The sequence below is a fragment of the Schistocerca nitens genome, chromosome 3 (assembly GCF_023898315.1).
Source record: "Schistocerca nitens isolate TAMUIC-IGC-003100 chromosome 3, iqSchNite1.1, whole genome shotgun sequence".
Lineage (NCBI taxonomy): Eukaryota > Metazoa > Arthropoda > Insecta > Orthoptera > Acrididae > Schistocerca > Schistocerca nitens.
Window position 1 is genome coordinate 469,585,395 of NC_064616.1, and position 12,907 is coordinate 469,598,301.

The following is a 12,907-nucleotide window of genomic DNA, read 5'->3' on the forward strand; positions in this document are numbered from 1 at the left end:
TCAGGAAATCTACGTCAAATTCCATCTAACTGCACCTAAACTGGCAAAGTAAAAATGTCCTCAACTTGAAGTTTGGTTTGAACACGCAGCACTTTGCTAGCAATGGTCCTATTGGAGGATATTTGCCCTCTTCTTTGTTCGACAGGTGATCGACTGAGTTCACACGATGGGAAGACACTGGGCTCGTGTTCGGGAAGACGCCGGTTCAAACCTCAGTCAAGCCATTAAGATTTATGTGATTTCTCTGAGTCGTTTATTGCAAATGGCATGACGGTTCCTCGGAAAAGAACGTCCAATTTCCTTCCCCATCCTTCTCCAATGCGAGCTTGATCTCCATCATCAATGAATTGGACATAAACTGTACTTTGACCCCTAATCTCCCTCCATTTTTTCTTCGACCTGTGGACAAGTTGATCAGCCATTTACAGAGAGGTCTACATTTTGACACGGAATCCGAACTACGGAATAAATTTGTATTTTACGCGTTTATAAAACATTGCCAAAGGTGACAGACTGATTAGCAGTAGTAGTAGCCGTGGTCGTCGTCGTAGTGAGCACTTGCAGCTTCCTCGCTAGTCTATCCTCTGCGTATCTACTACAACCTTCATCCGCTTGGAACAGATGTTTGTTGCCAAGCCTTGGTCTCCCTCTACAATGTTTACCCGCCACACTTCCCTGCATTTCCAAGCCGACGATTCCCTGATGCCTCAGGATGTGCCCCATCAATACGTCCCACCTTTCAGCTAAATTGGTCCTTTAAGACTTTTCTCCCCGAATTGATTCATTACCTCTTCATCTGTTATTCGAGCTTCCCATCAACCTTCAGCATTCTCCTATAGAACCACATTTCAAAATCTTCTAGTCTCTTTTTGTCTGTACTGTTGATCGTCCATATATCATTACTGTATACGGCTACACACCACTCAAACACCTTCAGAAGAGCTTACCTAACATTTAACTTTATAATCGATGTTAATATGTCACTCTTTTCCGGAAAAGCTACCGCCAGTCTACATTTTATATCCTCTTAATTCCGGCCATTATTAATTATTCTATTGCTCAAATAATAAAATTCGTCTATAATTCATTTTGTCTCATTCTCAACTTTACGTCCCTCTGCATCACCTGACTTAATTAAAATCCACTTTATTGCTCTAATTTTACGTTTGCTGTTGTTCATCTTAAAACCCCTTTTCAAGACACTATCCATTCATTTCAGATAATATTCCAAATTCTTTGCCTACTCCGAGATAATTTCAGTGTGAAGTGGGAGAAAAATATATTGCCGACTACGAATCGAACCGATAACTTCTGATACTCACTCAGCCACCTAATAAAACTTTAAGGATATTTTTAATAGGAAACATAGTGTGCCGACAAGTATGTAACTGGTTTACCATTGGTAATACCAATCTGAGTTAGCTATTAACAACTCCAGAAACAGGTGAGCAGCGTTTGTGGCCACGGCCACTATTTCGATGACTCATTAATTCATTAGTCTCGTATTTACCGGAAAGAAGCTTAGCGCCCAAAATTACGTCGACATCGTTAAAGATGGCGTACAACTCAAGGCCGCGAGGATGAGGGTGTGCACTGGGATTAAAACAATGTGCCAGAACAAGACTCGAACTCGGGACCTTTGCCTTTCGCGGGTAAGTGCTCTACCTACTGAGAGCATTTGCTCGTGAATGGCAAAGGTCTCGAGTGCGAGTCTCACTCGGTTTCAATCTGCCAGAAAGTTTCAAAAAGTTTGGCTTTCGCCTCATGTGACTACTTCTGAGTCGGCAGCACAGCCCCGATAAATTTGAAGAATGACGACGTATTCATCAGTCTGTTATTTTAAAGTAGTACTTAGTTACGCACCACTAGCCAGTTTCTGTCTTCTAAAGTGCACGGTAGATGAGGATACATCATCCTCGTAAGTAGCACCTGACTTCTGTTTTATATTGCTCACGACATTGCTGTGTCCACGTCAGTTGTGCACTCTGAGAACGAGCACACAGTCGAAACTAACTTGTAGTGCTTAATAAAGTACTGCTTTAGGATAACTGCCTGATGAATACGACGTCATTCCTCACATGAGCCTAAAGCGTTTGAGAGGAAATCATAATTACGCTAGTCTTTGGGCAGAAAGGCGTAAGTCCAGTTTCCACAATTTAACAGGCGATACCTATATCACTCTCCCTCGTCATGATTTGTATTTGCGTATGTTGACCCAAATGCAAGAAGAAAAACTACTTATCCTGATTAAAACATTTAAAAAATTTATGTTAAAAAAGTTGCCGTGGTTTCTTGCAAGAACGTCAAATTTTCTCATTTTTTACTATTTCTGGACTTGTACAATTTCGACCAAAGAACAATCTAATTCAAGATGACCGGATGGGGATTTGAACACCTCTGCTTCCGAGTACGAATCTAAAATCTTCACCAACGCCCACTGCTTCTGTGACTCAGTTACATAGACGTCTCGTTCTTAATAACTGCACAGCAGCTGTCTGCTATCCGGGAATGCGTGTGCACCCTCAATTGTCACTCTTACCCTAAACAATGAAAATTACTAATTTTTATTATCTTTACGTTTCTTATTAAGATTTTATTTACCATGCCCAGTCTTTCTCGATAGATACACGATTAATTGATGGAACGAAGGTCAAGGGCAATACGGAATGCGTTCTAAGCTACAGTATAGTCCAAGGTTCATTCAATAATCAACCAGGAGGCGTGGAAGAGGGGTCCTGAGACTGATTCCCACATCTAGCTGCACGAAGACATTTGCAATTTCGCTCTCTAGTGATTTTCTGCTGTTACAGGATTACATTTGCCACCCACTTCTGTTGCCCATGACGTTGGCACTCGGTACAACTCCGTCCATGGGCGTGCCCAGCAAGGAGGCAGCCGCCGCGCCTCCTCCTCCCCCATCCCAGACAAAATTGATCTCCACAAACCACACATACAGACATATCAGTTTGAAGAGAGCTATGTAAAGATTACTGACTAGTAACAAGTGAATTCCGAATGATATGTTGTGAAATCTTAAAACTATTTTGTAATTCATCACTAAACTAATACTAAATCACCCCCCCTCCCTCCCACCATTCCTGGAGCGCCCCACTGTAAAATTTGTCACAACAATATACTCATGTACACATACTAGGCACAATACGTCAAAAACACAGTGAGTGTCTTGTAAAATTTTTTTCATAACTACATAGCCGTGAATATGATCAACTATTGATCGAAAGTAATAATAATAAAAAAATTAAACCCCGGAAAAGACAGTGACAACTCAATAATTAATTCTATAAAACTTATATTAAAAGAGTATAAGATTCCTTTAAATTTCATGTAAGTATTGTTGGCTGTCAATTACATTATGTTTTCGTACACGTTGGGTACTTCACACGTAATTTTCTTTTTGGTGATATGAACTGAAGACGCTGTTTTTCGATTTGTGTCACTTTTCTTGCTGGGTGCGAAATGTGCAAGTGAGGCATGAAATGAAAGGATTAATTTTAAATTTCAATACAGATGCAAAATCTCTCCCGGCATCAGTGAAGTGATAGACAAAAATCAAGGAACTGGGCGGGGATCGAATCCGAGAACTTCACATCTACAGTCGGGTACTTCACCACTGGACCACAATAAAAATTGAGAAAGCACATGCGGTAATTATCACTCTCACACAGCCACCCATTCCGAGCCAGTCGGCGTCCTGCAAACGAGAGTAAATCTGAAGTGCGGGCACGGAGGAGTTTGTTTACAGGAGGCGAGGCAGGCACGTGGGCGACGCTTACCGTGCGCGGCGGCTGCCGGCGGCAGTCGGCTCAGATCGATGTCGCGGCACGCAGTGGCAGCGGCGGCGGCAGCGGCGGGCGGCGGCAGCGTGCGTGCCATGGCGAGCCCCGCGGCGCACTGGCCACCAGCCGGCGGCGCGCCCACTTATCTACTCAGCCGCGGATGCAACAATCTACGGCGCAGCTGCGCACCGCCCCATCCCTCGCACCGATCGTACACGCGCGCCCATAAGTATTCGCCCGCACGGACATCCAAAAACCACTCTACACAAATAGGACGTTCCCTAAGTCTTCAGCCGTTCGGGCTTTTGTACTAGCCCCACTGGCGTTGTAACTACGCTACGGAAGCCGGGGCGCGTGTCCTAATCGCCGTTTCTGTAGCTGCGCAGTTTGTGACAGGCGAGAAAAACGTAGGAACGGAAATGGGAGAGCGAAGGAGGAGGGGAAATAAAACGAAGTGAAAGAGGTGTAGGGGTATAGTCGTATAGATATCGATATCGCCACGATATATCGAATCCTACCCTTACCCACCTCTGCTGACGAGCAACTAAAATGAGTGCGACACAACTGGCGTTCGGCAAAATCGAGCGATTAAATACGCCGGGGACGTAAACACAGCGCTACACCACGGGTCAACCTGTTACCACAACCTCTATTTGGCATTGACATTTGTCGGTATCGCCGACCCTCAACCGAATTACAACTTAACCTAGATTTCCGGAAAGCTTTTGACACCGTTCCTCACAAGCGACCTCTAATCAAGCTGCGGGCCTATGGGGTATCGTCTCAGTTGTGCGACTGGATTCGTGATTTCCTGTCAGGAAGGTCGCAGCTCGTAGCAATAGACGGCAAATCATCGAGTAAAGTTGAAGTGATATCATGTGTTCCCCAGGGAAGCGTCCTGGGACCTCTGCTGTTCCTGATCTATATAAATGACCTGGGTGACAATCTGAGCAGTTCTATCAGGTTGTTCGCAGATGATGCTCTAATTTACCGTCTACTAAGGTCATCTGAAGACCAGTATCAGTTGCAAAACGATTTAGAAAAGATTGCTGTATGGTGTGGCAGGTGGCAGTTGACGCTAAATAACGCAAAGTGTGAGGTGATCCACATGAGTTCCAAAAGAAATCCGTTGGAATTCGATTACTTGATAAATAGTACAATTCTCAAGGCTGTCAATTCAACTAAGTACCTTGGTGTTAAAATTACGAACAACTTCAGTTGGAAAGACCACATAGATAATATTGTGGGGAAGGCGAGCCAAAGGTTGCGTTTCATTGGCAGGACACTTAGAAGATGTAACAAGTCCACTAAAGAGACAGCTTACACTACACTCATTCGTCCTCTGTTAGAATATTGCTGCGCAGTGTGGGATCCTTACCAGGTGGGATTGACGGAGGACATTGAAAGGGTGCAAAAAAGGGCAGCTCGTTTTGTATTATCACGTAATACGGGAGAGAGTGTGGCAGATATGATACCCGAGTTGGGATGGAAGTCATTAAAGCAAAGACGTTTTTCGCCGCGGCGAGATCTATTTACGAAATTTCAGTCACCAACTTTCTCTTCCGAATAAAAAATATTTTGTTGAGCCCAACCTACATAGGTAGGTATGATCATCAAAATAAAATAAGAGAAATAAGAGCTCGAACAGAAAGGTTTAGGTGTTCGTTCTTCCCGCGCGCTGTTCGGGAGTGGAATTGTAGAGAAATAGTATAATTGTGGTTCGATGAACCCTCTGCCAAGCACTTAATTGTGAATTGCAGAGTAATGATGTAGATGTAGAATTCGGGCTACGTTAGACATCACTCTGTCATCCCAACCAAATTGACCGAATTCGGCAGAAAGCCAGTTGTACCCTACTCATTTCAGTGACTCATCCTCTGCTCTACCCAAGATAAGAGATGACATGGGATGTCCCAGGGGGTAAGGAGTGGGATGGGCTTTTGGCACCTACAGAAAAGGCGTGCAGGCAGTTACTCTCAATTAGGGGAGTGACATCAAAAGACAAGTATCGAGTTTCGAAATAATCGAATATCCCAGAACTAAGTATCGATGTGGGCAACTATCTCATCTATATCTCTTGTTAAGGCAGTCATCAGCTATTGAAATGCATGACACACATATGCTAACTTTATTTATATTTCATTCCGATCAGTTTCAGTCATGAACCATATTCACAGTCCTCGAAAAATTAATCTGCAGGCAACATTACGTATCAAAACTGAAAGTATTGTTCATCTCGAACATTACACGTATGAAATCTGTGTGAAAACCGAATAACTTAAGAGAACCAACATGAGACATACACTCTATGTCTCGTGTTTGATCTCTTCACTCAACTGCTTTCCACACAGAAATCATGCTTGTAATGTTCTAGATATTTGAGTTTTGATACATAATGTTGGTTGCAGATTAATTTTTCGATGACCGTGAACATGGTATGACCGAAATCGGTTGGAATGAAGTACAAATAGTCATGCGTTTCATAAAGATTAATATGTCTGTGCTAAAAATTTGCTTTTAAAATTCAGATTACAATATGCTATTTAAAACTGTGAGTTGTGCGTTTCAAGGAATGATAAAAAAATTAAGGAAACCCAAAATTTAACTGTGCAAGATTTCAATATAAACAGAGATATCTTAGGAAAGAAAAATAAAAAAGTTATACTACAGCAGATGAAAAAATGGACAGGCGAAAATAAATAACCAAAATTACTCTGACTACACATAATTTACACGACAAGATTATCTGCTCCAAAACATAGTTTCTAAAGAACATAAAATACTAATTTATTGGCATGACTATCACTTCAAACATTTCTACCAATCTTACTTTTGAGTGAGAGTAGGTTAAGATAGTACAAAATTGACAACAATCGAAGTTCCTCTAACAAATTTAATATATAAAACTGTAGGTACCGTTCTTATGTTGTAAATATTTCAATATTAAAAAGGAAGTGGAGTTGAGTTTTCTCTGAGTTAGATGCTGATAATAATACTAATAATAATAATAATAATACCTGAATATATCGCCACAAAATATTCACGTTGCCGATGTATCAACTAGCAGCTATCGATTCAAAATTTTGTGTAACTGATTGCGATACATCGATATTCCGATACATCGCTGTCTGATATCCCAAGCCCAGTCTGAATGTTCGGCACAGAGTAAAGAAGTACGAGTTGGGTTGCGGAAACGATGGAGCGAATAGGATCGTGAGGTATTTATTCAATAATTAGTATTGTGGAATATGGAACAGTATAGTTTTCTTTACGTTTACCAAATGGAGTCATAAAGGGGAATGGCTCAATGAAGTGAATATGGGCATATTGTTTATGTAGTCTGAGTGAACGTTAGGTCGACCCTTTCATGAAAACAAGACATAACAATCACAGTGTTGATCATACACTTTTTATTTTCGAGCTCCGTTTTCGCCATACTATGTTCACGGAGTCAGTTATAATGAAGAGAGTAGCATATTGAGACGACACGTGTCACAGAAATACACGTTTATAAAAGTTATTATAGCGACACATGTATCACGGGAGTGTTTTTCAAAGGTGCTGTTTAAAAACAGTCCGATGCCGGATCTATGCCACAGCAAACAAAAGTTCGGAAGTTGTAATGAGCCAATGAACAGCATAAATAAAATTGTCAAACAATCCGGCAACTTTCAGAAGAAAGAGAGGGAGGGGCAAGAAGGCGAATAATTGCTTAACTGAGTGGAAGGGGTCTCGTCTTTGCATGAAAACATTATCTACATATAATAAATATTGGTCACCCCTTAAATTTTGGAGCGCTGTAATGTAGATCTGGTACCAAGCGATCACCTGTCCCAACACCGCTGACAAAATTCATGACAGTGAATGATGTGTACGAAGTATGATAAAAAAAGGGAATTTTGTATTTTCGCGTGTTGTATTAATCCGATTTGTGTGATTTTTTAACTGTTGGTAAACATGGCTGAAAAGTATTTGTACACTACAAGAATTATAGTCGCATTTGCAGATATGATGAAACTCCAACTCCCCAATTTATTGATGACAATGAAAATTTGTGCCAGACCGGGAATCAAACCCAGTTTTCTCGCTTTACGCTAGCGGTCGCTTTAACCACGTTTTTTTTACAATTACTGGCTACAAATAATGTATAAGGCTGAATTTTATTACAATTCCATTAATAGTATAATGTTCTTTTTTACCAGAGTATCAACGTTCAATAGGTATAATCAAGATTTGGGAACTTCATCAAAATAACAAACAACAAAAATACCAACGAGACATAAGTAGGTTCACACTAATCCCCAAGTCCCGGCAGGTGTCAGTTGGACATGTCTTCTCGAAAAATATTCCATAGTCCTGTCACATGGGTCAAGTTCTGGAATAAACACCATACAAGAATTCACCTTCTAATACCCGGCGACCGTTCAGGATCCATGAAAACAATACCAACAAAATGGCATAATATTGACGGTAACTCGAACGCTTCATTAAAGAGGTATCACGATCTTGGGGAAATGTCCTAAAAATAAGCACGCTTTTGCTGACATCTTTAAAAGAAATAATGAATTGAGACTGCTTTGATCCAATTCACCACGTATGTCCTTGTGCGTGCGAAAAACGTCTCATGCGGGAACAGAAGCAACTGCAACCCAACAGCACGTGGAGCAGCACGAGGAAGAAAACTATGTATTTTGCGTTTAAGTATGTATTTTGCCACACCGCTGCAGAAGGTCCACACACCAGTCGATGTTCATCTGAGTCAAGCGTGTGACACTGAGGGCAAAGCGGAAAATTATCCAAATTAAAGATAAGACCCACACGCATGAAATAGCCAAACTCTGGCAGCAACCTGTTCGCCGTCGCCCCCAGTGTTGGTAAGATGTGGGCCATTTACGGCATCCTAGCCGCCAGATGATAGTTGACAAAATCAACCCATTGCACTCTACCCAAAGCTCACAATAGATTACTATCGATGCTTATGCGGATAACTTGAAGGAGGCGTTTATAGTTAGCCGACACCGTTCTCTGTATGTTGCACATGAAAGTAATTACCAAATATTTGACCGTGTCCATTGACCACAATGGAGCTGCACTCCATTCTCGAAACCCTCTGCCAATGTTCGAAGCACCAGATTTCGTCAAATTCATACGACTGCCCACGGCAATTCCATATCAAGTGATCCATCCCAGTGCCACACACACCCCACCCTTGACTGACCCAAAAAGATCAGGCCATCAACATACACCCAGTAGATAAATATATGTTCCATCATGATGATCCCAGTTAACCAGCTCCACAATCCATGTAATAGTGGCTCAAAGCAATGGCAAAGAGGATAATTGGCAATGGACATCCCTGCCAGACCTGACAGAGAAATAATAATGGGGCCCACTGCACACCCAATGATCAGTACCCACGACGAGGCACCTCAGAGGAATTGCATGATGATATGTATGATGCCATGGGGGAAGGCTGACTGTCACATTGCTTCTGCATTATAGTCATGGTTCACCCTACCAAAATGTGGTTGAAGGTCACCAACACCAAGGCACCTCGAAAGTGGCAGGTTATTACTAGGGCGATAACATCACTATAGTCCATGAGCAATCTCTGTATGTTACTGTCCCCACCAACGCACGTTTGTTCCAGACCCGACCCCAATATGGTCTGGGGACTGGAATAGTCAGTCATTTCACAAGGACAGGAGGGAGTGGAGGTCAGGGGACATCAGTTATTGGCACATAGCAATTCAACTGGGAACCATAACGTCGTGGAAGCGTAATAAAACTTCAGCAAGAAACCATCTGGGCTGGGGATTTGTTAATCACTCCCTTATGGGGAGTATTGTCGAAGTCATCAGCCGTAACGTTACTCGTAAGGAGGACTGCAGCAGCCCTGTCAAGAACACCAGGCAAATATTGGAAGACGTCATCCAGTGCTGTAACTTCCTGATCCACTTCTGTCTGGAACTGTTGTGAATGGTCTGCAAAAGTGCTCACGGAATCTTTCTGGGACGTCAGCCGGCGATCATCTGGTGTGTCAAGGTCATGCACTAGTACTCTCTAACACTGCTGCTTCTCTCTGACAATGTGGTACATTTACTGGGATTCCCACGGAGCCAATCCTGGCATTTGGCAAGTATCATTGCTCCCTCCATGTGGCGACGTGCAAGCGAAACAACGTTCATCTTTACCCTCTGAATTCCAACCTGTCGGTCACGAGATGGTGCTTGGCTAGAGAATTGCGACCAAATTGTGTCATCGTTCAATGTACAGCAGACTTAGCACATTCGAGCCACTGCCAAAGTGTTGAATGGTACATCGGAAGGCGTGTTCGGCAAGCGATCCATGTCGCCTCATTAACTGCCTGCGCTCTGGATCCTGGAAATGTGCGACATTCAACTTCCATGTGCCTCGACCACACCACACACTCCGCTGTTGGATACTGACAGTGTATATGTATACGATGTGGTCAAAGAAGGCTTTAGGCGACAACTCAGTGTCAACTTTCACAGCCATGAGTCCATGGGAAACATGGACGGGATCAAGCTGACTCGCTAAAAGCCTCATAACATGCGTATGTCCACTTCGATCATCATGCACACGTTCCCAAGTGTGAGCGAGATTCAAGTTCTGCACCAGCAGTTGTAGCTCCTGGCATGGGATATAATGGAGAAACTGATCCTTCTGGGTATCACACAGCTGAAGTCAACACCAAAAATAAAATGGTTGTAGGGGCTCACAAACAAAGGCGCGACCACTTCTGAATAAAACTGTGACCATTTCCATTGCTTTTCCAACCCAGAAGGAGCATTAACACTGATGATCTCGACACCATGGAACGTCACCGTGAGACTTCTGGCCGACGGCAGATAAATCACTTCTTCAACCACGATTCCTTCCTGTAGGACTATCATTGTCTCACTACCACCTTCAGCGTACTGTGGAACACAGACATTGTACATATACAAAGCCAGAAACTTGTCGAGACAAACTTATTGCAGGATGACAGTGTTGATGTCTGACGCCCGCAACATTTCCCAGAGCCAGTTTGACCAGTTTCCCAATCGTGTTGATATTTACAGAACCTAACCTCTAAGCCTTACATGGTTCTGTAATCACGGGGATACTCATTCAAGCAAGAAGACCAGCAGCATCCGCAAGTACCTCTTCAACAGACAATGCGACTTCATCCAAATACCCATTCGATTAACAATCATAGGTTGCTGCAGCAGCAACCACAAAACTTCAATGTTCATTGGTCCATCTTCAACATCATCCTACCACGCAGAAGTGCATGGGCCCAGATCGTTCAGCATAGTCTCTGTGACTCCTCAGGGCAATGGTGCAGCGTTGCAGGAAGAATGGCGATGGCCCAATTATGTCCATCGATGGGAGGCACAGCGCTAAGTGGGTGCAATGGTTATTCTGTATCCAACAAGAGATGGGCGGGATGTTCCATCATGAAATCATCCAGCAGGAGAAAGTCTTGGTGGAGATGATCATTATTGTCCACAAATTGTGGCTGGCAGATGTCTGATGGAGTAAGGTGACGTTTCTTACATCTCTTTGGCGACTGCAGTTTACAGATGTGTGCTTCAGTATTTGAAGACAGAAGCAGGTCCTGACAGTCAGGCTCGAAGGCAGCAGTAGTCACAACCATGGAAAGTACGTCCATCCCTCCCAACTGGAACCTCCTCACCACCTATCAGCACAGGTGGAACAAGAGTGAGCACGGGCATAAACAACGTTCCCAGCTGTACAGCCCTGGTTGGCAAAAGTTCAGTAGTGGAGGAGGTGAAGACAATGGGCTGGAGTCATTTCAGAGACACCCGACATACATCATTGGAAGTGCTGCCGGTGTATTCGAAACAAGTTCATCCCCATGTGGCACTTGCATGATTCTTTGCTGCATGCACTCCAAGCGAACAGCTCCTTCTCTATCACAGCCCCAGCACGTCTTCAGCTGGCCATCATCGATTGCAATTGTGCGGCACCCGCCGATATATAAATAGGATGACATGAATTTGTTAAATTCAGTACGAATATGTTGCAACCCATTGAGGACTGGCGTGTAGTAAAATTGAGCCCACTTCTCAGCTGTATGGCTTATTATCTTCCCATGTGGGCGAAGCTCTGAAATTACCAACTCTGAAGGTACTTCAAATGGGAGCTCCAAAACATATACGATACTCACAATCAGTCAAAGTCCTGCATGGTCTACAGACACAACACCAATACTGCCATCTGACTGACGGAACTGAAGACCACTCTTAGTGTCATTTACAATCCTTCCGCTCGCTGCGTCGTTAATTAACCTCAGATATACCACACTGCTGTCATTATAGTCAATCTTAACATTAACATCATCTCTAAGAAATTATTCGATTTCATGTTCTTTCGGATGTACACATTCACTTAAAAAACTGATCCTCAATGTCGATTTACAATAAGAATAGGACAATCTTCTTCGGGAGGTAGCGTTCTCGCTTCCCACGCCCGGGTTCCCGGTTTCGATTCCCGGCGGGGTCAGGGATTTTCTCTGCCTCGTGATGGCTGGGTGTTGTGTGCTGTCCTTAGGTTAGTTAGGTTTAAGTAGTTCTAAGTTCTAGGGGACTTATGACCACAGCAGTTGAGTCCCATAGTGCTCAGAGCCATTTGAACCATTTTTTTTTTTTTCGGGAGGAAATGCAGCACGCGAAGATGACTGAAGCACAGGAACAACCCCGCACGCGACCTCAGCGGCAAGGAAGTAAACAGAAAACGTGCATGTCTGAAGGACATTGCAGAGTACATTGATCCAACACAGACACTGGTATATAGTATCCGTACATTGTTAGCAACATCAGATATTTCGCCTATTGTCAAAAAGGTTACAAGTGTTTTGGTACTAGCGCAGATTATTTATTTTGAGTAAAATGAATCAGATAATTTGTATTAAATATTTTTTTAATAGCGGAGTAATGTACAGTAAGTTTATGTATTGCTTTAAGTGAGTTAGTTAGGAGCAAAAAAAAAGTTTTACAACGGATGTAAAATCAAGCGACGAAATTGTGGAAAAAGTGAAAGTACTGGAGAAGCCGCTGATGACATTAGCATATGAACTTGTC

The 12,907-nt window shown here is 43.0% G+C and overlaps 1 protein-coding gene across 3 annotated transcripts in view; it reads right to left on the minus strand.

Annotated features, from left to right (window-relative positions):
• Window positions 1-12,907, minus strand: part of LOC126249625 (1-acyl-sn-glycerol-3-phosphate acyltransferase alpha) — a 716,534-nt gene that overhangs the window by 217,242 nt on the left and 486,385 nt on the right. Inside the window, exon 1 of one of the 3 annotated variants that reach the window (XM_049951296.1) lies at window positions 3,795-3,902. The exons of the other annotated variants lie outside the window; for them this stretch is intronic. Within the exon in view, the coding sequence (XP_049807253.1) occupies window positions 3,795-3,894 (100 nt within the window). The 5' untranslated portion in view covers window positions 3,895-3,902. Of the gene's footprint in view, window positions 1-3,794; window positions 3,903-12,907 lie in introns of those variants that run through there. 3 annotated transcript variants of the gene reach the window in all.